Here is a 24,024-nt window from a genome sequence, read left to right as displayed (position 1 = left end):
CGGGAGGAGGCAAGATCAGGTGGGACCATTCTAGCCAATGAGAGGGCAGAGACACGCATGAACTACAAGGACAACTCCAACAACATTTTTATTTTCAAAGTTGCTGAAATGCACTTATATCATTGCATTGGTAAACACCTAACCATCATGGAACTTATATTTGATCAAATAAGCTTTACTCATAAAAATATGAATTAGAATACTAGAATAGACATGAACCTTCTTATGATGGGATAAAAGTAATCCATTTTGGTCAGGGAGTCGTTCAACCATGGTTTGCAGTGCTGTGATAAGATAGAGTAAAATATAGAATTTGAAGAATGTATCTGCACTGTATGTTTATTAGCTAGCTAGCCAGACAGTTTTAGAGGAATTATTCCATATATTTTTCTAATTAACTGGCAACATTCAAATATACCAACATTCCATTCAAACATTGTAGTCAATCCACAGCCATTCACTGGCTGAAATCTGTTGATGATAGGATTTAGACAAGTTGTAAGTGCAGAAAGTACTAATATTGTGTCATATAATAGAACTCACAGCTTTCCAAGAAAACAACAATTTTGAAATGTATTGTCTGTTTACATATAGTTTAAGGGATATGTATACATACAGTTGGTATAAGCTGTATTTATAATTATATGACAATATTTTCGGTTGACAAAAATTCTGATACACAATTTCTGTAATATCACATGCCTTACTTTTATTTTCCTGCATAATTAAAATCAGGATTATGCCTCTACTGCCATTAATTACAATTAGACTGATTTGGATTTCTCCCTGACCAATATCGCTGCCATTTTCAGTCCATGCTGAACTTTGAGGGGTTTATGACATATCCTATTAAATTCCTAGAGGGACTCTTTATGGCCTCACGTATGAAATTAAAAATGCATTTTTTGGGGGGGGGTCGACACTGATTGATCTCCATACAGAAATACCTCACTTTGTGGTTATTATTTTCCATGGACAAATTTTGGGCGGAGTAAACTCTCTAGTTTCGCCTTTTCCTCTCTTGACGGTACCAACTCCAGCTACGCAAACACCACCGCAAATAGCGTATTTTAGTAAGTAAATGGTCCAGTCAAAAAACAGAGCATCGACAGTCCGTGGGTCGTACGCTACGTTTTAAACGCAGAATGTATTCACAAAGCATTAAGACGTAAGTATGCGAGTACCTCTTTTTGAGAATACAGAGAAAACCGAAAGAAAAAATCTCGTCGGATTCCGATTGGAAAGCTTCTCCTGTTGCGGTGTTGGTTGCCACTGTTCCGCGGTTCATGTTTTGTTAGCTATCAGATATTACATCGTTGGACTTTCTCCCCAATGGATTTATCTGGTAAGTATTGCATTGTTATATTTTCTGTTAACATTTGGCTAGCAGTTGTAGCTAGCTAGATAAGTAGCAGTAACATTATCCGGGACGAATATGATGAAATAACTTAATACGCATTATCAAGCTAGCCATCTAACCGTTGCATAGTGAATAGCTGTTAGAAGTGTAGCTAGCTAAAAGCTAACTACTGGATCTTGCTAGCCAGAGCTAGCTGTTAAGGCCTTCATTATTTTTTTTTGCTCAGCTGTGTGTCGTGATGTAAATTTTGTAATCAATTGGCTTTTCGGTGATCTCTAACGTTCATTTTCGACAACTATAAGTTTTTTTTGCTTACTAGCGCGGCACTATGCAGGCTTGTCAAGCCAGGTCTTCTTCGTCAATGACCTGCTAGCGAAGGCCTTGCAATCAATCGTTCTGATTACCGCCTTAACCAATCGAGGAAATTATTGAATCGCTTTTGCCAGATAGTGCTGTGTCTTTACCCTATTTTGTAGTAGAGGTCTTCTTATTAGTTATTGCTAATAATGTCGCTAGATAGTTATTATTGGTGTTTTACTTTAGCCATTGCATTGGTGTTCGTTTACTCAAGTTAGGTAGGATAGCTTAAAGCTAACGCTACCTGTCATGTTAATGAGTGTGATAAACATCTTTGTAGCTAGCTAATTATAACCAAAAAGTCTGTTTGATATACAGTAAAGTAACAACTTCCAAAACTTTGGACAACATCGGCAGCTATCTTAGCTACATTGAACAACAATGTTACCAGGGGTATTCTCATGGGTACTACTAGCCCTTGATCGTGACTCTCAGTTTCTTTACGTTAAGGGAAAGGGGGATACCTAGTCAGTTGTCCAACTGAACGTTTTCAACTGAAATGTGTCTTCCGCATTTAACCCAACCCATCTGAATCAGAGAGGTGCAGGGAGCTGCCTTAATCGACATCCAGAGTCCCTAGGCTTGGATTGAACATTACCACGCATCGCTTGCAGTATGTTTTTAGAAGCATAAGAACCTTATCTTTCAAATCAGCGAGAAAAAAATAAAAAGTTTAAATTGATACAACTTTATAGGGCTATTAGTGTTCCCACACGGCCATATCTCCATGTTACAGCCTGTGTTTACTCTGCTCATCAAACTCGTTGGGGGGGGGGGGGGGGGGGGGGGGGGGGGGGGTTGTTCGCGAACTGCTATTTAGCATGATCCAAACACCTGTGTGTAACTGAAGAAGGCCTCGAGAAACGTGTTGTCACTGAAAAATACTGTAGGCTGCAACTGTGATAAGTCTGTTGAAAACAGTGTACATACAACACAGGAGGTTGGTGGCGCCTTCATTTGGGAGGACGGGCTCATGGTAATGGCTGGAACAGAATTGGTGGAATGGTATCAAATATATCAAGCACATGGTTTGATGGCATTCCATTTACTCTGTTCCAGCCATTATTATGAGCCGTCCTCCCCTCAGCAGCCTCCACTGAATACAGTAAGTGTATATTTTGCATTTGTGGAATTATTTTGATGTGATATGAAGTAAAGGGGCTTTATGTTTCTAGAACCGTATTGCAATGTGAGAATTGATTCACGTTTAGGTGGAGTTTTTGGCTGCCAAAGCCAGTCTACCTCTGAAAATAACATAAGGACCTTGGACTTTTTAAGGAGTAACGATATGCTCCTTAACACTACATCTTGGGTTAGGGTACTATGTAGTCACAACATGGGTAACTTGTTTAGGGTTTATATACAGTTCCAACTATACTGTACATATATTTGTTGCCTTTAGAGCAAATAGAATCAAGGTCAGTAATTTGTTATCCATTACTGTGGTCAAGAAATATCTTGATGCTTCCTTGCTTGTGTTTGCAAGGTCATGCTGTTTAAATGTATGTGTTAGGCTCACTAAAACTATACAACAAGTAGCCTATCTCTCTCCTTGCTCTCATCAAATCTGTAACAAGTCAAGACTATCTTTGATGTACAGTAGCAGTCAAACGTTTAGACACACCTACTCATTCAAAGGTTTTTCTTTATTCTACATTGTAGAATAATAGTGAAGACATCAAAACTATGAAATAACACATGGACTCATGTAGTAACCAAAAAAGTGTTAAACAAATCAAAATATATTTGAGATTCTTCAAATAGCCACCATTTGCCTTGATGACAGCTTTGCACACTCTTGGCATTCTCTCAACCAGCTTCATGAGGTAGTCACCTGGAATGCATTTCAATTAACAGGTGTGCCTTGTTAAAAGATCATTTGTAGATTTTCTTGCCTCCTTAATGCATTTGAGCCAATCGGTTGTGTTATGACAAGGTAGGGTGGTATACAGAAGATAGACCAAGTTCATATTATGGCAAGAACAGCTCAAATAAGCAAAGAGAAATGACAGTCCATCGTTACTTTAAGACAGTCAAGGTCAGTCAGTCAATCCGGAAAATGTCAAGGACTTCAATTGAAGTTCATTAGAGTTACCAGCCTGAAATTGCAGCCCAAAAAATTGCTTCACAGAGTTCAAGAAACAGACACATCTCAACATCAACTGTTCAGAGGAGACTGTGTGAATTAGGCCTTCATGGTCAAATTGCTCTAAAGAAACCACTTCCAAAGGATACCAATAATAATAAGAAGAGACTTGCTTGGGCCAATAAACACGAGCAATGGGCATTTGACCGGTGGAAATCTGTCCTTTGGTCTGATCAGTCCAAATTAGAGATTTTTGGTTCCAACCGCTGTCTTTGTGAGATGCAGAGTAGGTGAACGGATGATCTACGCATGTGCTGTTCCCACCGTGAAGTATGGAGGAAGTGTAATGGTGTGGGGGTGCTTTACTGGTGACACTGTAGGTGATTTTTATTTAGAATTCAAGGCAGATTTAGCCAGCATGGCTAACGCAGGATTCTGCTAAGATACACCATCTCATCTGGTTTGGGCTTAGTCCCACTATCATTTATTTTTCAACAGGACAATGACCCAACACATCTCCAGGCTGTGTAAGGGCTATTTTACCAAGGAGAGTGATGGAGTGCTGCATCAGATGACTTGGCCCCCACAATCCCCCGACCTCAACCCAATTGAGATGTTTTGGGATGAGTCGGACCGCAGAGTGAAGGAAAAGCAGCCAACAAGTTCTCAGCATATGTGGGAACTCCTTCAAGATTGTTTGAAAACCATTCCAGGTGAAGCTGGTTGAGAGAATGCCAAGCGTGTGCAAAGCTGTTAAGGCAAAGGGTGGCTATTTTGAAGAATCTAAAATATATTTTGATTTGTTTAACACTTTTTTTTGGTTACCACATGATTCCATATGTATTATTTCATAGTTTTGATGTCTTCACTATTACTCTACAAAGTAGAAAATAGTAAAAATAAAGAGAAACCCTTGAATGAGTAGGTGTGTCCAAACTTGACTGGAACTGTACATTGACACTTTCTTATGGCCTTTCTATTGAAAGTAGATTTAATTACCTGGCATACATTTTCATATAACTTACAATATTTGTCTCAATTGAGTATATCATGGAAGATAAAGTCCTCTTTTGGTTCCATAGCATAAACGATTCCAGTCTTCCCCACGCCAGTCCTACTGAGAGGGGAAGATGGCACATCAACACCTCCCATTGGAGCTTCCCCAGTGGACAGCAGTCCCAGATGGGGACCCTGACTCAGATTCTGACCAGGACTCAGGAGTCGGAGAAGATGCCGGCAGTCACCGGGGCAATGACATCTCGCACCGGCAGGATGGAGTTGGAGAGCGAGGCGGAGAGGGGGATTTCACTATCTTTGTTGCCTTTCGAGGAAATATGGATGACGAGGACTTACAAGAGAAACTTGACAACATCCTTAACGGGATGCCTAGTATGCTTGAACTAGGTTAGTAATGGGTGGTGACGTGGTGCACCTTTCTAACTGGTTAAACAGTTTCTTACTTTGCCAAACTACTTTCAGGATACATTCAATGTTTGAAAGCCATAATTTCAGACCTCTGTATTATTTCTAAGCTGAAAATGAACTGTGATATTCTACCTCTCATCCTCTGTCTTATCCCTCCCCAGATTCTGATAGACTCCAGCCCCAGCATGTGGAGCCATGGAACAGTGTGCGCGTCACCTTTAACATTCCCCGGGAAGCAGCGGAGCGCCTTAGGCTGCTGGCCCAGAACAACCAGCAGCAGCTCCGAGACCTGGGCATCCTCTCTGTACAGATAGAAGGTATGTACAGTACGCAGATAGTCATTGCTGCTGCTATGATCAGGCCCAAAAGTGATGGTTTATTTTATAATAAGCATCCAGAAAAGTACTAAGACCCTGATTGTTGTTGTTAATGTTTGTTTTTGTTTCGTCCAGGTGAAGGAGCCATCAACGTGGCCATGGGGCAGAACAGAGGCCAGGAGGTCAGGGTGAACGGACCAATCGGCGCGCCCGGACAGATGAGGATGGATGTGGGATTCCCAGGACAACCAGGCCCAGGTACCTAACACTCATATTATGTCATACTGACCCAGGATAGGGAAGTGACAAGTTGAACTATATACGTTCATCTTTTAGTTGTTAAAATATAAACAAACCTCCATACCAATCCAGGGCATGACATTAACTATTGTCCTCTTTTCCAGGACAAGTAAAACAAATAGTCGGACAAGACGAATGTAGATTTAACCTCCCTGGGCAAGGTGGGACGCTAGTCAACAGCCAGTGGAATCGCGTGGCGCGAAATCCAAATACCTCATAAATGCTATAACTTCAATTTCTCAAACATATTACTATTTTACACCATTTTAGAGACAAGACTCTCGTTAATCTAACCACATTGTCTGATTTCAAAAAGGCTTTACAGCGAAAGCAAAACATTAGATTATGTCAGGAGAGTACCCTGCCAAAAATAATCACACAGCCATTTTCAAAGCAAGCATATATGTCACAAAAACCAAAACCACAGCTAAATGCAGCACTAACCTTTGATGATCTTCATCAGATGACACTCCTAGGACATTATGTTATACAATACATGCATGTTTTGTTCAATCAAGTTAATATTTATATAAAAAAAACTGCTTTTTACATTAGCATGTGATGTTCAGAACTAGCATACCCACCGCAAACTTCCGGTGAATTTACTAAATTAACGATTAACGTTCACAAAATACATAACAATTATTTTAAGAATTATAGATACAGAACTCCTTCATGCAATCGCGGTGTCAGATTTTAAAATAGCTTTTCGGTGAAAGCACATTTTGCAATATTCTGAGTAGATATCACGGCTAGCTAATTTGACACCCACCAAGTTTGGTACTCACCAAACTCAGATTTACTATAAGAAAAATTGGATTACCTTTGCTGTTCTTTGTCAGAATGCACTCCCAGGACTTCTACAACAAATGTTGTTTTGGTTCCAAGTAATCCATAGTTATATTAAAATAGCTCCGTTTTGTTCGTGCGTTCAGGTCACAATTCGAAGGGTGACGCGCGAGCGCATTTCGTGACAAAAAATGTTAAAATATTCCATTACTGTACTTCGAAGCATGTCAAACGCTGTTTAAAATCAATTTTTATGCTATTTTTCTCGTAAAATAGCGACAATATTCCAACCGGGCAACGTTGTATTCATTCAAAGACTGAAAAAAAAACATGGAGTCGTCTCGTGGACGCGCATCTCCAGTGTCATTGTTCCCTGCCTGACCACTCACAAAAACTCCTGCTGTTTTTCGCCCAGAGACAACAGGGACGTCATTCCACATTCTGGCGCCTTCTGAGAGCCAATGGAAGCCTTAGAAAATGTCACGTTACAGCAGAGATGCTGTATTTTTGATAGAGATGCCACAGAAGGAGAACAAGTTGTCAGACAGGGCACTTCCTGTATGGAATCTTCTTAAATTTTTGGCCTGCCATATGAGTTCTGTTATACTCACAGACACCATTCAAACAGTTTTAGAAACTTTTGTGTTTTCTATCCAAATCTACTAATTATATGCATATTCTCGTTTCTGGGCAAGAGTAGTAACCAGTTTAAATCCGGTTCGTTTTTTATCCGGCCGTGCAAATACTGCCCCCTATCCCCAACAGGTTAAGTTGTCCGAATAGTAAAAATAATATCACTCACAAATCACAATATCTAACTTTTACCCTGACCAAAGAGGCCAACATTGGAATAATATTGAAATCAATTTTTCATGTACATAAATAAAAAAGCCTACAGGTCAAATTGTAGGTGATATGCATATCTGCTACAGCCTCATGTCCAAACCCATGCTGACATGAGGGAGGTGCCAGAAAATGTAGCCAAACTTTAATGAGACTTTTAATTACTTAAATATAGGCTAAACGCCAGTTATGTTTAACAAATATATACGTTTTATTGTCACATACAGTACACTGGATAGGTGTTTTACAGGGTCAGCGATAGTAATATGAATGAACTGTGCCTCAAGTATGTCGACAGAATCAAAGCTTCAGCCTTTAGCTTGATTCTGTCACAAGACCGGAGAGTCAAGGACAGTGCCTGTTGCGCACTGCACATCACCTACCTTAAATCTGAACGGAGGCAGTCATCATGTTGAAACTATTTAACCATGAACTTAATTGTTTAAAACCTGGATGTTTTATGTCATTTTTTTTAAAGCATGTCTTACCTTGTTTCAAAGTAGCTTAGGCTAAAATATGACCACAGAAATGTTGGGATTATTTTATAAACACTTATGACATTGAAACCAGCATGTTCTAATGGTTTTCAAGCCAATGTTATTTTATTGTCCAGCAGCCAAAGGCAAAATCCTAGTCATATTAGTAAACCATGCTAGTTGATGATAATCCTAGTCATATTAGTAAACCATGCTAGTTGATGATAATCCTAGTCATATTAGTAAACCATGCTAGTTGATGATAATCCTAGTCATATTAGTAAACCATGCTAGTTGATGATAATCCTAGTCATGTTAGTAAACCATGCTAGTTGATGATTATCCTAGTCATATTAGTAAACCATGCTAGTTGATGATAATCCTAGTCATATTAGTAAACCATGCTAGTTGATGATAATCCTAGTCATATTAGTAAACCATGCTAGTTGATGATAATCCTAGTCATATTAGTAAACCATGCTAGTTGATGATAATCCTAGTCATGTTAGTAAACCATGCTAGTTGATGATAACCCTAGTCATATTAGTAAACCATGCTAGTTGATAACCCTAGTCATATTAGTAAACCATGCTAGTTGATGATAACCCTAGTCATGTTAGTAAACCTTGCTAGTTCATGCATCAATAGATCTCCCCTTAATTTCTGACGGATATTTTCATCTCTAATTTCCCCGCTAATTGCATTTTGGAACATACGTGTGTAGCCTACAGCCATGTGTGCATTGTTGAGTTTATAATATGAAGAAATAAAACTTGATCAACATTAAGCTGAATGGTCTGATCTGTTGCATCAGACTCATTGCTTTATTTAGTATATTTTGCATTTTTACATGTTTTAATGTGCGGTGGTATTATGAATTTTGGATCTGCCATCTCAGAGTATTTTGAACCGAAGACATATTTATCGCCCCTGGGATGATGGGACGCCCTTAATTTCAAGCCCTATAGGCAATTTATTTTATAAAGACAAAGCATTTGGTTGTAATCGTAATGTTGCAATATTTGATTGACTACCAAGGGTGGCCAACCATCCTTGGTCCCAGTGATGTACTGGGCCATACACACTAACCTCTGTAGTGCCTTGCGGTCAAAGGCTGAGCAGTTGCCATACCAGGCAGTGATGCAACCAGTCAGGATGCTCTTGATGGTGCAGCTGTAGCACTTTTTGAGGATTTGAGGACCCATGCCAAATCTTTTCAGTCTCAAGAGGGGGAATAGATTTTGTCGTGCCCTCTTCATGACCGTCTTGGTGTGCTTGGACCATGTTAGTTTGTTGTTGACCTGCTCCACTACAGCCCCATCGATGAGAATGGGGGTGTGCTCGGTCCTCCTTTTTCTGTAGTCCAAAATCATCTCCTTAGTCTTGGTTACGTTGAGGGATAGGATGTTATTTTGGCACCACCCTGCGAGGTCTGTGACCACCTCCCTATAGGCTGTCTCGTCGTTGTCGGTGATTGGGCCTTCCACTGAGGCGTTGGCAAACTTAATGATGGTGTTGGAGTTGTGCTTGGGCATGCAGTTGTGGGTGAACAGGGAGTACAGGAGGGACTGAGCATGTACCCGTGTGTGGCCCCTGTGTTGAGGATCAGCGTGACAGATGTGTTATCTACCTTTACCACCTGGGGGCGGCCCGTCAGGCAGTCCAGGATCCAGTTGCAGAGGGAGGTTTTTAGTCTTAGGGCCCTTAGCTTAGTGATGTGCTTTGAGGGCACTATGGTGTTGAACGCTGAGCTGTAGTCAACGAATAGCATTCTCGCGTATGTGTTCCTTTTGTCCAAGTGGGAAAGGGCAGTGTGGAGTGCAATATAGATTGCATCTGGATCTGTTGGGGCGGTATGCAAATTGGAGTGGGTCTAGGGTTTCTGGATAAGGATGTTGATGTAAGCCAAGTGACATGAGCTTTTGGATAACCCCAAAAAATTAGGTCCTTCAGATGAGTAGGACAAGTGGCTAAAAAAGTTAATGTCAAGCCCTATAATCTCTCGTAGGAGGCATGAGAATGATCAACCCGTCGATGGTCCCCCCTGTTCCCGGTATGTCTGGCCAGGCCATGGTCCCCCCTGTTCCCGGTATGTCTGGCCAGGCCATGGTCCCCAGCAGCAGTGGACAGATGCACCCCAGACCCCCTTCGCAGACTGGTGAGGACATACTTGCCAACCAGTTAACTCATTCATGCATCCAGAATAGAGGTCGACCGATTATTATTGTTCAACGCCGATACCGATTATTGGAGGACCCAAAAAAGCTGATGCTGATTTAATTTGTAAAAAAAAAATTATCACAAAAAAAAACATTAGTATTTTTTTTAATTTATTTTTTATTTTTAATAATGACAATTACAACAATACTGAATGAACTTATTTTAACTTAATATAATACATCAATAAAATCAATTTAGCCTCAAATAAATAATGAAACATGTTTAAATAATGCAAAAACAAAGTGTTGGAGAAGAAGGTAAAAGTGCAATATGTGCCATGTAAAAAAGCTAATGTTTAAGTGCCTTGCTCAGAACATGGGAACATATGAAAGTTGGTGGTTCCTTTTAACATGAGTCTTCAATATTCCCAGGTAAGAAGCTTTAGGTTGTAGTTATTATAGGAATTATAGGACTATTTCTCTCTATACGATTTGTATTTCATATACCTTTGACTATTGGATGTTCTTATAGGCACTTTAGTATTGCCAGTGTAACAGTATAGCTTCCGTCCCTCTCCTCGCTCCTACCTGGGCTCGAACCAGGAACACATCGACAACAGCCACCCTCGAAGTAGCGTTACCCATGTAGCGCAAGGGGAACAACTACTCCAAGTCTCAGAGCGAGTGACGTTTGAAAAGCTATTAGCGCTTACCCGCTAACTAGCTAGCCATTTCACATCGGTTACACCAGCCTAATCTTGGAGGGTTGACAGGCTTGAAGTCATAAACAACGCAATGCATTGCGAAGAGCTGCTGGCAAATGCAGGAAAGTGCTGTTTGAATGAATGCTTACGAGCCTGCTGGTGCCTACCACCGCTCAGTCAGACTGCTCTATGAAATCATAGACTTAATTATAATATAATAAACACACAGAAATACGAGGCTTAGGTCATTAATATGGTCAAATCCGGAAACTATAATCTCGAAAACAAAAATTTTTTTTCTTTCAGTGAAATACGGAACCGGTCCGTATTTTATCTAACGGGTGGCATCCATAAGTCTAAATATTCCTGTTACATCGCACAACCTTCAATGGTATGTCATAATTACGTAAAATTCTGGCAAATTAGTTCGCAACGAGCCAGGCAATGAACGCAAGAGCAGTGATACAATTTCATGTTAGCAGGCAATATTAACTAAATATGCAGGTTTAAAAAATATATACTTGTGTATTGATTTTAAAGAAAGATATTGATGTTTATGGTTAGGTACATTGATGCAACAACAGTGCTTTTTTCGCAAATGCGCTTGTTAAATCATCACCCGTTTGTGGAAGTGGGCTGTGATTCGATGAGAAATTAGCAGGCACCGCATCGATTATATGCAACGCAGGACACGTTAGATAAACTAGTAATATCATCGACCATGTGTAGTTAACTAGTGATTATGTTAAGATTGATTGTTTTTTATAAGATAAGTTTAATGCTAGCTAGCAACTTACCTTGGCTTCTTGCTGCCCTCGCGTAACAGGTAGTCAGCCTGCCATGCAGGCTCCTCGTGGAGTGCAATGTAAGGCAGGTGGTTAGAGCGTTGGACTAGTAACCAGAAGGTTGCAAAAACGAATCCCCAAATCCCCCCTGAACAAGGCAGTTAACCCTTGTTCCTAGGCCGTCATTGAAAATAAGAATGTGTTCTTAACTGACTTGCCTAGTTAAATAAAGGTATACCATTTTTATTTTATTTTTTTATCGGCAAATCGGTGGACAAAAATACCGATTACCGATTCTTATGAAAACTTGAACTCGGCCCTAATTAATCGGCCATTTCGATTAATCGGTCGACCTCTAATCCAGAATATATGTAACTTGTTCAAAGGTAGTGAACATGTATACGTTTTCCCCCTCCTTCAGATGCAATGGACCCCATGATGTCCTTACAACAGCAGCAGCTTCAGCATCCCCAGGCTGGCCCCCACAGCCAAGGCCCCATGCCCCCCCAGGCTTCTCACCACATTCAGGTACATAATCACTACTGGAGCTCAACAATAACCATGTGTTTATAATCACTATCAATACTACCAAGTAATGAAAGGATCAACTGTATCAGGAGTTGATTGCATTTATAAAGGCTGAATTTTGACCACAGGTCATGCAGGCAGGGCGGCAGCTCAACCCAGCCGCCCTCCAGCAGCTGCAGCAGGCTCAGCAACAGGCCCAGCTCTCCCAGCTTGGTGGCCCCCGTCCCCCTTTCAATCCCTCCGGCCAGATGCCTGTACCCTCCGGCTGGAACCAGCTCCCCTCAGGGGTTCTCCAGCCCCCTCCAGCCCAGGGAGGACCCATGGGTCCAGCAGCCTGGAGGAAGGCCCCTCCCCAAGTCCAGATGGGTCAACGTCCCCCCTCCCTGGCCACGGTGCAGACCCCCAGCCACCCTCCACCTCCATACCCGTTTGGTAGCCAGCAGGCTGGCCAGGTGTTTAATGCTATGGGGCAGCTCCAGCAACAGCAGCAGTCAGGGGCTGGTCAATTTGCAGCCCCCCAACCTAAAGGTCCCCAAGGTGTGCTTGGAGGGGTGGCAGGACTGCCAAGACCTCATCTGCCTCCATCAGCAGGGCCTCAGGGTAACCTCACAGCCAAGTCCCCTGGGTCTTCATCTTCCCCCTTCCAGCAGGGTTCTCCAGGGACTCCTCCCATGATGGGTCAGGCCCAGCTAGGCCCGCGACCTATGACCCCACAGGGTTTCTCTCAAGGGGTGGGCTCACCGGGCAGGGTGGTGATGGGACAGCAGGGTAACATGCAGCAAGGGTTCATAGGAATGCCCCAACATGGGCAACCTGGACCTCAGGTTCATCAAGGAGGAATGGGAGGTAAGAAACTAAACCATTGTGGCTGACTACAAATGATTCATTCACTTTCATAGAGTATGTTTGTTTCATGGCCACAGATGATCTCCTGTGGCATTACCTTTGTAGTTAGTATTGCTGTTAACTAGGGATGTGACTGTATTTCAATATTTTTTTCCATGGCAAAAATGAAAACACGAAACCGATAACACTTTGGTCCTTTTAAAAACCTGCTGTATATAAAATGTTGTGTGCTATAGTGTGAAAAATAAATGTATGTGATTCTGGATGACAACATGTTTGTTTCCAACATTGAGGATGTTTTCCTAAAGAAATGATATCTGCTTCGTGTTTTCTTTCCTTGCCACATACTAGCGTCTATCATGATACTGGTATCGTCCTGGCCCTACTGGTATCACAATTCACGCTTAACTCAAAGTAGTACTCAGACAGTTAGTGTCATACAGACTCACTATAATGACCGTGTTAGCTGGGCTGATGAAGTTCCCCATGGTGATGTTTGATCACAGGCATGCCCAAACGTCTGCCCATGGGGTTCCCTAGCGTCTCAGGGAACCAGAACTTTTCCCAGGGTCAGGTGACTAGCGCCCCAGGAACCCCAGGGGGAGGAGCCAATCCCCAGCTCCAGAGCAGCCAGACTATGGCCCACACAGGTACAAGACAAAGAATAGATCAGCACATACCTTTCAGATAGACTGTATACCATAGAACAATGCTTAAGAGCAGACAACACAGTGATATGACTTAGACTGCATTCGTCAGTGTCATTCTTCTGTCACAATCTGATTTCAGGAGCCCAGTCGTCAGCCTCCACCCCCAACACCATGCAGGGTCCCTCCCACTCCCAGCCCAACGTAATGGGCCTCCACAGTGGCATGGCTGGCCAGCCCCAAGGCACTAACTCCGGACCCAGTATGAGCCAGCCCCAGCCAGGCCTCCAGTCCCAGATGATGGACCTCCAGGGCCAGCCCGTGTCCTCATCCCCCAGCCAGATGGTCCAAGGTGGGGGTCAGGGGCAGACAGTCCTCTCTAGACCCCTCAACCCAGGGCAGAGAGGAGGCATGACCCCACCCAAACAGCTGATGCCACAGCAGGGCCAGATGGTTGGAGGGCCGGGGCACCAAGCGATGCTCCTACAACAGCAGCAGCAAAACTCCATGATGGAACAGATGCAACAAATGCAAGGAAACAAGCAGGTGTTTGGGTTGAAGGGTCAAGCCGGGGTCATGCCAGGTCAGATGATGCGGGGTCCGTCTCCTAACGTGCCCGGTAACATGGCTCAGTTCCAGCAGCCTCAGGTGGGCCAACAGCAGCAACAAATGACTCCACAGCAGCAGCATCAACAACAGCAGCAAATGGCTCAGCTTCAACAGTTACAACAACTGCAGCTACAACAGCTACAGCAGCAGCAACAACAACAGATGACCCAGCAGCAGCAACAACAACAGATGACCCAGCAGCAGCAACAACAACAGATGACCCAGCAGCAGCAACAACAACAGATGACCCAGCAGCAGCAACAACAACAGATGACCCAGCAGCAGCAACAACAACAGATGACCCAGCAGCAGCAGCAACAACAACAACAACAACAACAACAACAACAGATGACCCAGCAGCAGCAACAACAACAGATGACCCAGCAGCAGCCCCAACAGGTATTTCATTACTTTTTTTACTTTTTTATTTGTACTGTGGAAATTGATGGTGGAAAACCATCCACCAATTTTACTTCTGGGTAGCATTAAAGAGTATTATTTCACTCGCTCATTCCTTAATTTGTTCAGGTCCCCATTGGCGGTAACCCCAACCAGGCCATGGGTATGCAGGGTCAACAGATGAGACTCCCCAGTGGTCATCCTCTTGTCCAACAGCAGCTACAGCAGCAGCAGCTCCAACAAAAACAAGCCATGCTGCAACAGCAGCAGCAACAGGCAGCGCAGCAACACCCACACGCTCTCGGGGACCCCAGCGGTGCTACAGGCGACATGGGCGGTGTCCAGCAGATGCTCCCGGACATGCAGGTTCAGCAACAAGGCATGATGGGAATTGGAGTCCCTCAGCACATGCAGGTGGGCAATGGCCACTTCCCTGGTCACGGGATGAACTTCAACCCCCAGTTCGGGGGTCAGATGCCCATGGGAGGTCCGTGTGCTCAGGCAGGGGGGTTTCCAGTGAATAAGGATGTGACGCTAACCAGTCCTCTCCTGGTCAACCTGCTTCAGAGTGACATCTCTGCCAGTCAGTTTGGGCCTGGGGGGAAGCAGGCGGCTGGAGGACCTGGCCAGGCCAAACCCAAGAAGAAGAAACCACCACGCAAGAAGAAGCCTAAAGTAGGGGAGGGACAGCAGCTGGTCGAGGGGCTAGGGTAAGCAGCTGGATTTTATTGAAATTAAAAACTATACTGAACAAAAATATAAAGGCAACATGTAAAGTGTTGGTCTCATGTTTCATGAGCTGAAATAAAAGATCTCAGAAATGTTCCATACACACACAAAGCTTATTTCTCTCAAATTTTGTGTACAAATTTGTTTGCAAAGATAGTCCATCCACCTGACAGGTGTGGCATATCAAGAAGCTGATTTAAACAGCATGATCATTACACAGGTACAACCCTTTTGCTGGGGACAATATAAGGCAACTCTAAAATTTGCATTTTTTTTTTACATTACATTTACGTCATTTAGCAGACGCTCTTATCCAGAGCGACTTACAAATTGGTGCATTCACCTTATGATATCCAGTGGAACAACCACTTTACAATAGTACATCTATCTTTTTTTTTGGTGGGGGGGGGGTTGAAGGATTACTTTATCCTATCCCAGGTATTCCTTAAAGAGGTGGGGTTTCAGGTGTCTCCGGAAGGTGGTGATTGACTCCGCTGTCCTGGCGTCGTGAGGGAGCTTGTTCCACCATTGGGGTGCCAGAGCAGCGAACAGTTTTGACTGGGCTGAGTGGGAACTGTGCTTCCGCAGAGGTAGGGAGGCGAGCAGGCCAGAGGTGGATGAACGCAGTGCCCTTCTTTGGGTGTAGGGACTGATCAGAGCCTGAAGGTACGGAGGTGCCGTTCCCCTCACAGCTCCGTAGGCAAGCACCATGGTCTTGTAGCAGATGTGAGCTTCAACTGGAAGCCAGTGGAGTGTGTGGAGGAGCGGGGTGACGTGAGAGAACTTGGGAAGGTTGAACACCAGACGGGCTGCGGTGTTCTGGATGAGTTGTAGGAGTTTAATGGCACAGGCAGGGAGCCCCGCCAGCAGCGAGTTGCAGTAATCCAGACGGGAGATGACAAGTGCCTGGATTAGGACCTGCGCCGCTTCCTGTGTAAGGCAGGGTCGATGCGAATGTTGTATAGCATGAACCTACAGGATCGGGTCACCGCCTTGATGTTAGCGGAGAACGACAGGGTGTTGTCCAGGGTCACACCAAGGCTCTTAGCACTCTGGGAGGAGGACACAATGGAGTTGTCAACCGTGATGGCGAGATCATGGAACGGGCAGTCCTTCCCCGGGAGGAAGAGCAGCTCCGTCTTGCCGAGGTTCAGCTTGAGGTGGTGATCCGTCATCCACACTGATATGCAGCATATGCAACAGTTTTGTCACACAACACACTGCCACAGTTGTCTCAAGTTTTGTGGAATAGTGCAATTGGCATGCTGACTGCAAGAATGTCCACCAGAACTGTTGCCAGAGAATTTAATGTACATTTCTCTACCATAAGCTGTCGTTTTAGATTTATTTCTCTTTGTAATAAAGCCCTTTTGTGGGGAAAAACTCTTGCAGGGCCTTGCTCCCCAGTGGGTGTGCATGGCTCTCAAGTGGGTGGGCATATGTGAAATCCATAGATTTCCTTATATGAACTGTAATTCACAAAAATCTTTGAAATTGTTGCGTTTTATATTTTTGTTAAGTATATATTTGCACAAGGTATTTGTTATTGGACATGGTTTGGACATTGAGTTATTCTTCTCCTCAGGGGTCTGGATGTGGGGGCTGGCCTGGAGGACCCAGAGCTGCCAGGGCTGAGTGGGGAACAGGGAGTGGGCATGGACCCTTCCGGACCCAAACTCTCAGACTTCACCAACAGGCCTGCAGGTATGCAATTTGAATGCTTCTTGGTTTGCTTACTCACACTGTTCTATATAGTTGATTGACTTTCGATCGCCCCTTTTCTCTCATGTCAGGTTTCCCAGGTCAGCCTGGAGACCAGAGAGTCCTACAGCAGGTGCCCATGCAGTTCATGCAGCAGCAGCAACAACAACAGCAGCAGCAACAACAACAGCAGCAGCAGCAGCAACAGCAGCAGCAACAGCAGCAGCAACAGCAGCAGCAACAGCAGCAGCAACAACAACAACAACAACAACAGCAGCAGCAGCAGCAGCAACAACAACAGCAGCAGCAACAACAACAGCAGCAGCAGCAACAGCATCAAATGCAGCATATGCAACAACAGCAAATGCAACAGCTGCAACAACAGCAAATGCAACAACAACAACTACAACAGCAGCAGATGCAGGGACTGCAGGTTCCTCCTGGACAGCAGCAGGGGGTGACTGGACCTCCTGGTCCGACTCAAGTCCAGCCACAGATGCACCCTCATCAGCTACAACAGCAGCAGCAACAACAGGTATAATCTACTGCCAATGTGTACTTGCTGCTTCCAGCCTTGCGTTTGTGTATGTGGTGAAAAGACACATTTTCCATTTGGACTATGGATAATCTAGATAATTGGTTCCTCGTGTTAAAGCAGCAGATGCTGATGATCATGAAGATGCAGCAGGAGCAGGCTAAGAGCCGGATGCCCCTCCCTCCAGGCGGGCAGCACCCCCCCAGGGGCATGTTGAATCCCGGGGAGGCCCAGAGGATACCCGGTTCCCAACAGGGCAACATGCCTGTCATGATCAACCTCCAGGGGCACGGAGGAGTGCCTCCCTCTCCAGATAAACCCAGAGGGATGCCCCTCATGGTCAATCCACAGGTTGGACACACTATCTGGATGTTTGGCATTTTTATATATCCTATTTATTGTTATTGTCTTGTGAATGTTCTATGCTTGTTGAATTTGTCTGTGTGGACTAATGTGGACCTGTGTGTATAAATAAAGTATTTTCTTTCCCTTGCTCTACCTATGTAGATGGCTGGGGCAGCCAGAAGGATGTCTCACCCCGAGGCAGGGCAGGGTACTGGGGCTGAGGAGGCCCCTGGAGCGGCCAATTCCCTGCAAGACAGACCCGGGGGCCAGGAGATGGGGATTCCACCTGGGAACGGGGCCCAACAGATGGTGGTGAACCAGGGCCCCAGTGCCCACATGATGAAGCAAGGCCCAGGCCCCTCGCCCCAGCACCCTGGAGCCAGCCCCCAGCAGCAGATGCCCCCTCAGCCCCAGCAGGGTGGCCCCATGCCAGGCCTCCACTTCCCTAACGTCCCCACAACTTCCCAGAGCTCCAGGCCCAAAACACCCAACCGAGCCAGTCCCAGGCCCTACCACCATCCTCTCACCCCAACCAATCGTCCTCCCAGCACTGAGCCCTCTGAGATCAACCTCTCCCCTGAGAGGCTGAATGCCTCCATCGCAGGCCTGTTCCCCCCCAAGATCAACATCCCTCTGCCCCCCAGGCAGCCCAACCTTAGCCGGGGTTTTGACCAGCAGGGTGGGCTCAACCCCACCACTCTCAAAGCCATAGGGCAGGCCCCTCCCAGCCTAATTCTGCCCAGCAACAACGGAAGTGGTGTAGGTAACTCTAACAGCGGTCAGCAGTCTTTCCCTACAGGCAGTGGAGCTGCTAACTCGGGCCAGGGCAAACCGGACAAGCAGCCTGGAGGAGGTCAGGCTAAAAGGGCCAATCCCAGTAACGGCCGCAGATCCAGCCCTGCCTCCAGCCGCAAAGTCACTAACCCCAGCTCAGGGAGGCAGAAGTGGACGAAAATCACCCTCACATCCCCTTCTCACCAGCAACAGATGGTCAACCCCCAGACAGGGCAGACCATGATGCTGAGCCCCACCCCGGTGCCTCCTAGCCCAGTCACTCTCCCACCAGTGGCGGGGGTGGGCCTGGATCCCCAGCAGATCCAGACCCCCTTCCAGGTGATGCAGGGTAATCCAGCTGAGATGCCCAGGGAAGGGCAGGGAATGTCAGGTGTAGAGCACCGGCAGATGCCACAGCCTCTGAGGGAGCTCTCCGCCCCACGGATGGCTAGCCCCCGTGTAGCCACTCCTCAGGAGGCTAAAGCTGGGCTGGAGCAGACAGTGGTGATAGTGGAGAGGCAGCCTGTACAGAGCACTCCTCAGCAGGTGTCTGGGTCTGAGGCCTCTCCTTCTCTCAGGGATGCGCCTTCCTCCCTCAACCAGCTGCTGGATAACGCAGCCACCCACAGCGTGCCTCCCAGGCCCACTTTGAGTGCTCCAGCTGGGGATGCTGCCTGCAAGGAGAGCTCTAAAGCCTCCATAGTTTCAGAGAACCCATCCAGTGTTTTTCAGAGCTCGAATGCAGGGGCTACCACTGTTGCTACTACTGCTGCTGTGAACGAGCCAGAAGCTAAACCCAAGCCTAGCTCAACCCCCAGCCCAAAACTCCCAAATCCAGTCGGTAGTCCTAACCTGCAGCGCAATGCAAATACCAATCTGAATGCTAATCCTGGCCCTAGCCCCAATCTTAACCCAACTGACAGCCCCAACCTAAACTCTAACTCTAGCCCCAGCATCAAGCCTAGCACCCCTAGCCCTAACTTAAACCCTACCATTTTCCACGGCCCTACTCTAAACCCTACTCCTAGTCTTAGCGTCAGTGTGGGTGCCAGCGTCAGTCACAGTAGTCCCCTCCTCAACATTACCTCCAGCCCCAAACCTAACCCAAACCCTGCCATTAGCCCCAAACCAACCCCCAGCCTCAAACCTAACCCAAACCCTGCCATTAGCCCTAAACCAACCCCCAGCCCCAAACCTAACCTAAACCCTGCCATTAGCACAAAACCAACCCCCAGCCCCAAACCTATCCCAAACCCTGCCATTAGCACAAAACCAACCCCTAGCCCCAAACCTATCCCAAACCCTGCCATTAGCCCCAAACCAACCCCCTGCCCTAAACCCTCGACCAATGTCCCCACTGTCCTGCAGATCCCTGCATCATCCGCCACCATCTCCCCCAACCAGATTAGTTACACCACAGCTCCCACCCCCCAGGCCCCCCCAGCCGTCATCTCCGCTATGGTGGCAATGTCCAAAAAGAACATCAGACCCCAGCAGCCCAGCCAGCAGACCCGGGGCCCCCACCCCCAGTTTATCACCACTCCTGTGTTTAACACCGGTACCCCCATCTTCCAAGTCCCTACAGTGTCTGTGGCCCCCAACGTCACGGTAGTGTCCCAGCCGGTCACCATGGTAAAGCCCATACAGGTGTCCACCACTAACATCCAGCTCAGTGCTGCTCCAACCCAGGCCCAAGCCCCGGCCTCGACTCTGGCTGCTGTGGTCAGTGTGGCTAGCTCCCAGCCTGCCCGAACGCTAGTTGGGCAGGTCCAGATGGCCACTAGACGTGCTTCCCCTGTCCCTGTTAGTGCTCTGCCTCGTCCTCAGCAGCAAAGCCCTGGCACTCCCAAGTCGGAGACCACGGGTGAGGCTCCCCCTGGCCAGAAATTGAGCCCACCAGTTGGGCAGCTGTCACCCCATCCCAGCTTCTCTCCCACAGCCTTGGCGTCTGCCTCGTCTTCCATCCAACAGCCCCTAGTGTCCCCTCCTCCATGCTCCAGTCCTGGTGCCCCAGCCAGCGCCCGGAAGAGCCCTATGTCCCCCCCCTTGCCTGCCCAGGGAAAGCCTGCCCAGGCTCCTGGCTCTGCACCACCAGTGGGTAATCGACCAGACTACCAGCAGGTTGCTGAAGCACGGGCTGCCCAACCTTTAGAGGGGACTTCCCAGCCCCAGAGGGGGCCGAACTGGGCTGTGCCCCCTCACGCCTTCAATCCCCCCCCTGCATCTGTCATCCAGACTCGGACCACAGTGTCTGGAGCACAGACTCGGACCACAGTGTCTGGAGCACAGACTCGGACCACAGTGTCTGGAGCACAGACTCGGACCACAGTGTCTGGAGCACAGACTCGGACCACAGTGTCTGGAGCACAGACTCGGACCACAGTGTCTGGAGCACAGACTCGGACCACAGCTGCTGCTGTTCCTCTGAAAGTCACCTCTCCTCCTCCAGTATCAGCGCCAACTCCTGTCCCTGCTGCACCAGCCCTGTCCTGTCTTCCTGCCTCTACTACTACCACCCCTCCCCCAGTGTCAGTCCCTGTCACCACCCGCACCCCAACTACTGGCCCTGTTCCTACCCCTGCTACGTCTGTCCCTGCTCCTCCTTCAGCCTCAGTCCCAAGTCCATCCACCTCTCCTGCTGCTGCCGCCCCTGGACCCTCCAACCCCCCCGGTGACTCCCCAGCCATATCCTCCCTAGTGGCCCCTACCCCTACTGGGGCTCAGCCTGCCCCCACAGCCATGGAGCCTCCCAGCCAGCCAGCCCCACTAGAGCCCCCAGCACCTGCAGGCAACACCCCAGGTACACATTGATCGATAAATCAACCAATGATTGAGTGACTTATCCCCCACATGTAAAACTTTGACTGATAATAATAACCTCCACCGTCCTTTCTCCCAGTGTCAGTCCAACCTGAACCTCTACAGCAAGACGAGCCTGCTGCTACGGAGAAGACTGGTAAGTACTGTCACACTAACTTATCTGTAACAAAATGGTTAATGCTCCGGCCATGGTAGTGACATGATGTGGCATATTGTTAACAGAGGACGGATGGGAACATCCATAATGTAAGCAAAGATTGTGATATATCATGAGGGAACCATAAAATGTAAATGCATTAGAGCAAGTAATAGAGCAAGTTATTCGTGCAGCCTGTGCTGATCTAGGATCAGTTTTGCCTTTAAGATCATAATGAATAAGGTTATTTGGACAGATTCTAGAGCAGTGTTAGCCTGGTTGCCAGTCTGTTTAGCTAACATTCCACTCCCTGAACTTCATGTCATGTGCCATATGTTTGGGTGTGGCCAATGGTGCGTTTTTTTATAGGTCCTTCTCTTGGCTGCAGAGACATTTCACTGTTTTTAAAGCTTATTATTAGTTCTGATCTTGTTTAAAAATCTTGCTCCATTATCTTTTTGACATACCCCCCTATAAAACATTACTTAATTTTTTGGGGCTGCCACGATTTGATTGCGTTGGTGCGCCGCTGCTAAATGCAGATAAGGGAAACACTGCTTTTATATGATACCCTGTATGCTGTGAACATAATATGCCCTTTGCTGTGATATTTAGTAACCTTTTTTTTTTCTTTTCTCTACAGCAGAAGTTGCCACAGTAACTGAGCAAGGGTGAGGTTATCAAAACACATTTCAAATGAACAAAATCAAACCCTGTTCTTTTTAATAAATAAATACTTTTCATGCCAGGGGAGATTGGGATATTCCATTGCCTTTAAGGTTAACATCAGTATTTAGTACTTGGCCTAGTCTGCTGTAAGTGCCATGTTTGTAAACAGTAATGCTTAGACATTTGTAACTCTACTGAAACTCAGGGAGTTTATTTGGTTGGCCAGGGCAGGGGGGTACATGGCGAAACCCAATGAGCCACGTGGCCTCAGCACTTGGTATGTATGCTTAGCATGCAAACTATATCCAAACTTAATGCATGTCAAAAGACGACTCAAGCATTACCACTCCATAAGATCTTGTCTTTACAATGAATATGGCCATATCTGATTTATATTTTCTGGCGATTAATTATAATCATTAAGAGTATGTTAGCGGACTAAAACCGTGATTGTTCAGCATCATCACAGTTTTAGTTTACCGCTGTTTTTCCACTTATATCACAGATGGGCAAAGAAAAGAAAGACTCCCGTCAACTTAGTCCCAAGGTATGTATTTACATGCGTGAGTGCTGCCAGGATGCACGCAAGCAGCCCTGTTGTGTTCACCATTTTGTTATCTATCGGATACTGTTTGGGGTGAAGACAGACGACAGTATCTGTGGTAGACGAGGAAAAACAGCCTGTTCCCGAAGCGGTTTTCCTGACTGAACTTTCACTGAGTAGCTACTGTAGAGTTACTATCTTTATTATTATCTCTGTTAATGACCTCTCCTGCTTTTCTCTTTCTCTCCTGTTGTGTCTTCTGTTGGGAATCTATCAGGGCTGCTGTGGAGAAGCCGAAAGGTCCCAGCAGACGGAGCTCGCGGGCTGAAAAAGAGGTGGAGGAGGAAACGGTGGCAGACGGCGCGCAGAGGAAGAGACCAGCCAGGCCTGGAGCCAGCGCTATGGTTGCTGCTAAAGGTACACACAGGCACATGTATGCAGTACACACACTTCCCACTGAGGGCACACACACTATCACACAATTTACTCTTGCATAGCTTAAATTGTTATTTTAAAGTTCTTTGTCTCATCAAACTTGTTCCCCTCTCTTTCCTATGTCCTTTCAGAAACCGGTGCCAGTCCTACCCAGGCTAAGAGAAGGAAGTCTAAATGACCACAGTAGTGAAACCCTGTGAACTGTAAATGTATTTTTCTGTCAATCATTCAATGAGTTTATTTTCTCCCAGATTATGAATTCTCAATGGAGAAAATAACCATGTACAGATAATTGTTTGAAAATAATTATGTTGATGTTTTGTCCCAGCTATCATGTGAGGTTGTAGCTAGTGTGTTTGTGCGCACGTGAATGTTTTGAGTTTTGTTTTTTAAAAATTATGCTGGATTAATTATGTGAAGACTGATAATTGAAGGTGTCTCAATTGTATAATTATGTTGTGAAACTTAATAAAATGTTCTGCTACTTAATTGTCCTGGTTTAATGTGTTGAACTGACATTCTGTGAAAGTTCACACAAGTGGCCTACATGAATTGTTCCATTTTACAATATTTTGATAGGACTGAATGCTGTCCCCTTTTTGAAGTGCAGTTTGACAAGAGTATTTTCTATAGTCTATGTCCTACTGTTAATCTATCATAGAGAGATTTTACGACACATCAGGGAACTTTAACTATTGTAGGGAAG

At 45.9% G+C, this 24,024-nt stretch overlaps 1 protein-coding gene across 1 annotated transcript; it reads left to right on the top strand.

Moving 5' to 3' along the window:
- Nucleotides 1–1,151: 1,151 nt before the first annotated feature.
- Nucleotides 1,152–23,807, top strand: ncoa6 (nuclear receptor coactivator 6). The gene is made up of 21 exons (XM_029724426.1): nt 1,152–1,345; nt 4,886–5,207; nt 5,390–5,545; nt 5,681–5,803; nt 9,962–10,111; nt 12,023–12,129; nt 12,258–12,975; nt 13,482–13,625; nt 13,765–14,432; nt 14,574–14,630; nt 14,760–15,340; nt 16,945–17,063; nt 17,153–17,277; nt 17,365–17,595; nt 17,716–17,946; nt 18,103–21,514; nt 21,614–21,670; nt 22,314–22,341; nt 22,845–22,886; nt 23,161–23,300; nt 23,450–23,807. Exons 2-21 carry the CDS (start codon nt 4,934–4,936, stop codon nt 23,494–23,496), a joined length of 7,410 nt encoding a protein of 2,469 aa, XP_029580286.1. The 5' UTR covers nt 1,152–1,345; nt 4,886–4,933; the 3' UTR covers nt 23,497–23,807.
- Nucleotides 23,808–24,024: the final 217 nt, after the last annotated feature.

The sequence above is a fragment of the Salmo trutta genome, chromosome 30 (genome assembly GCF_901001165.1).
Source record: "Salmo trutta chromosome 30, fSalTru1.1, whole genome shotgun sequence".
Lineage (NCBI taxonomy): Eukaryota > Metazoa > Chordata > Actinopteri > Salmoniformes > Salmonidae > Salmo > Salmo trutta.
Note: the sequence above shows the minus strand (reverse complement) of the source record. Positions and strands in the feature narration are given on the sequence as shown.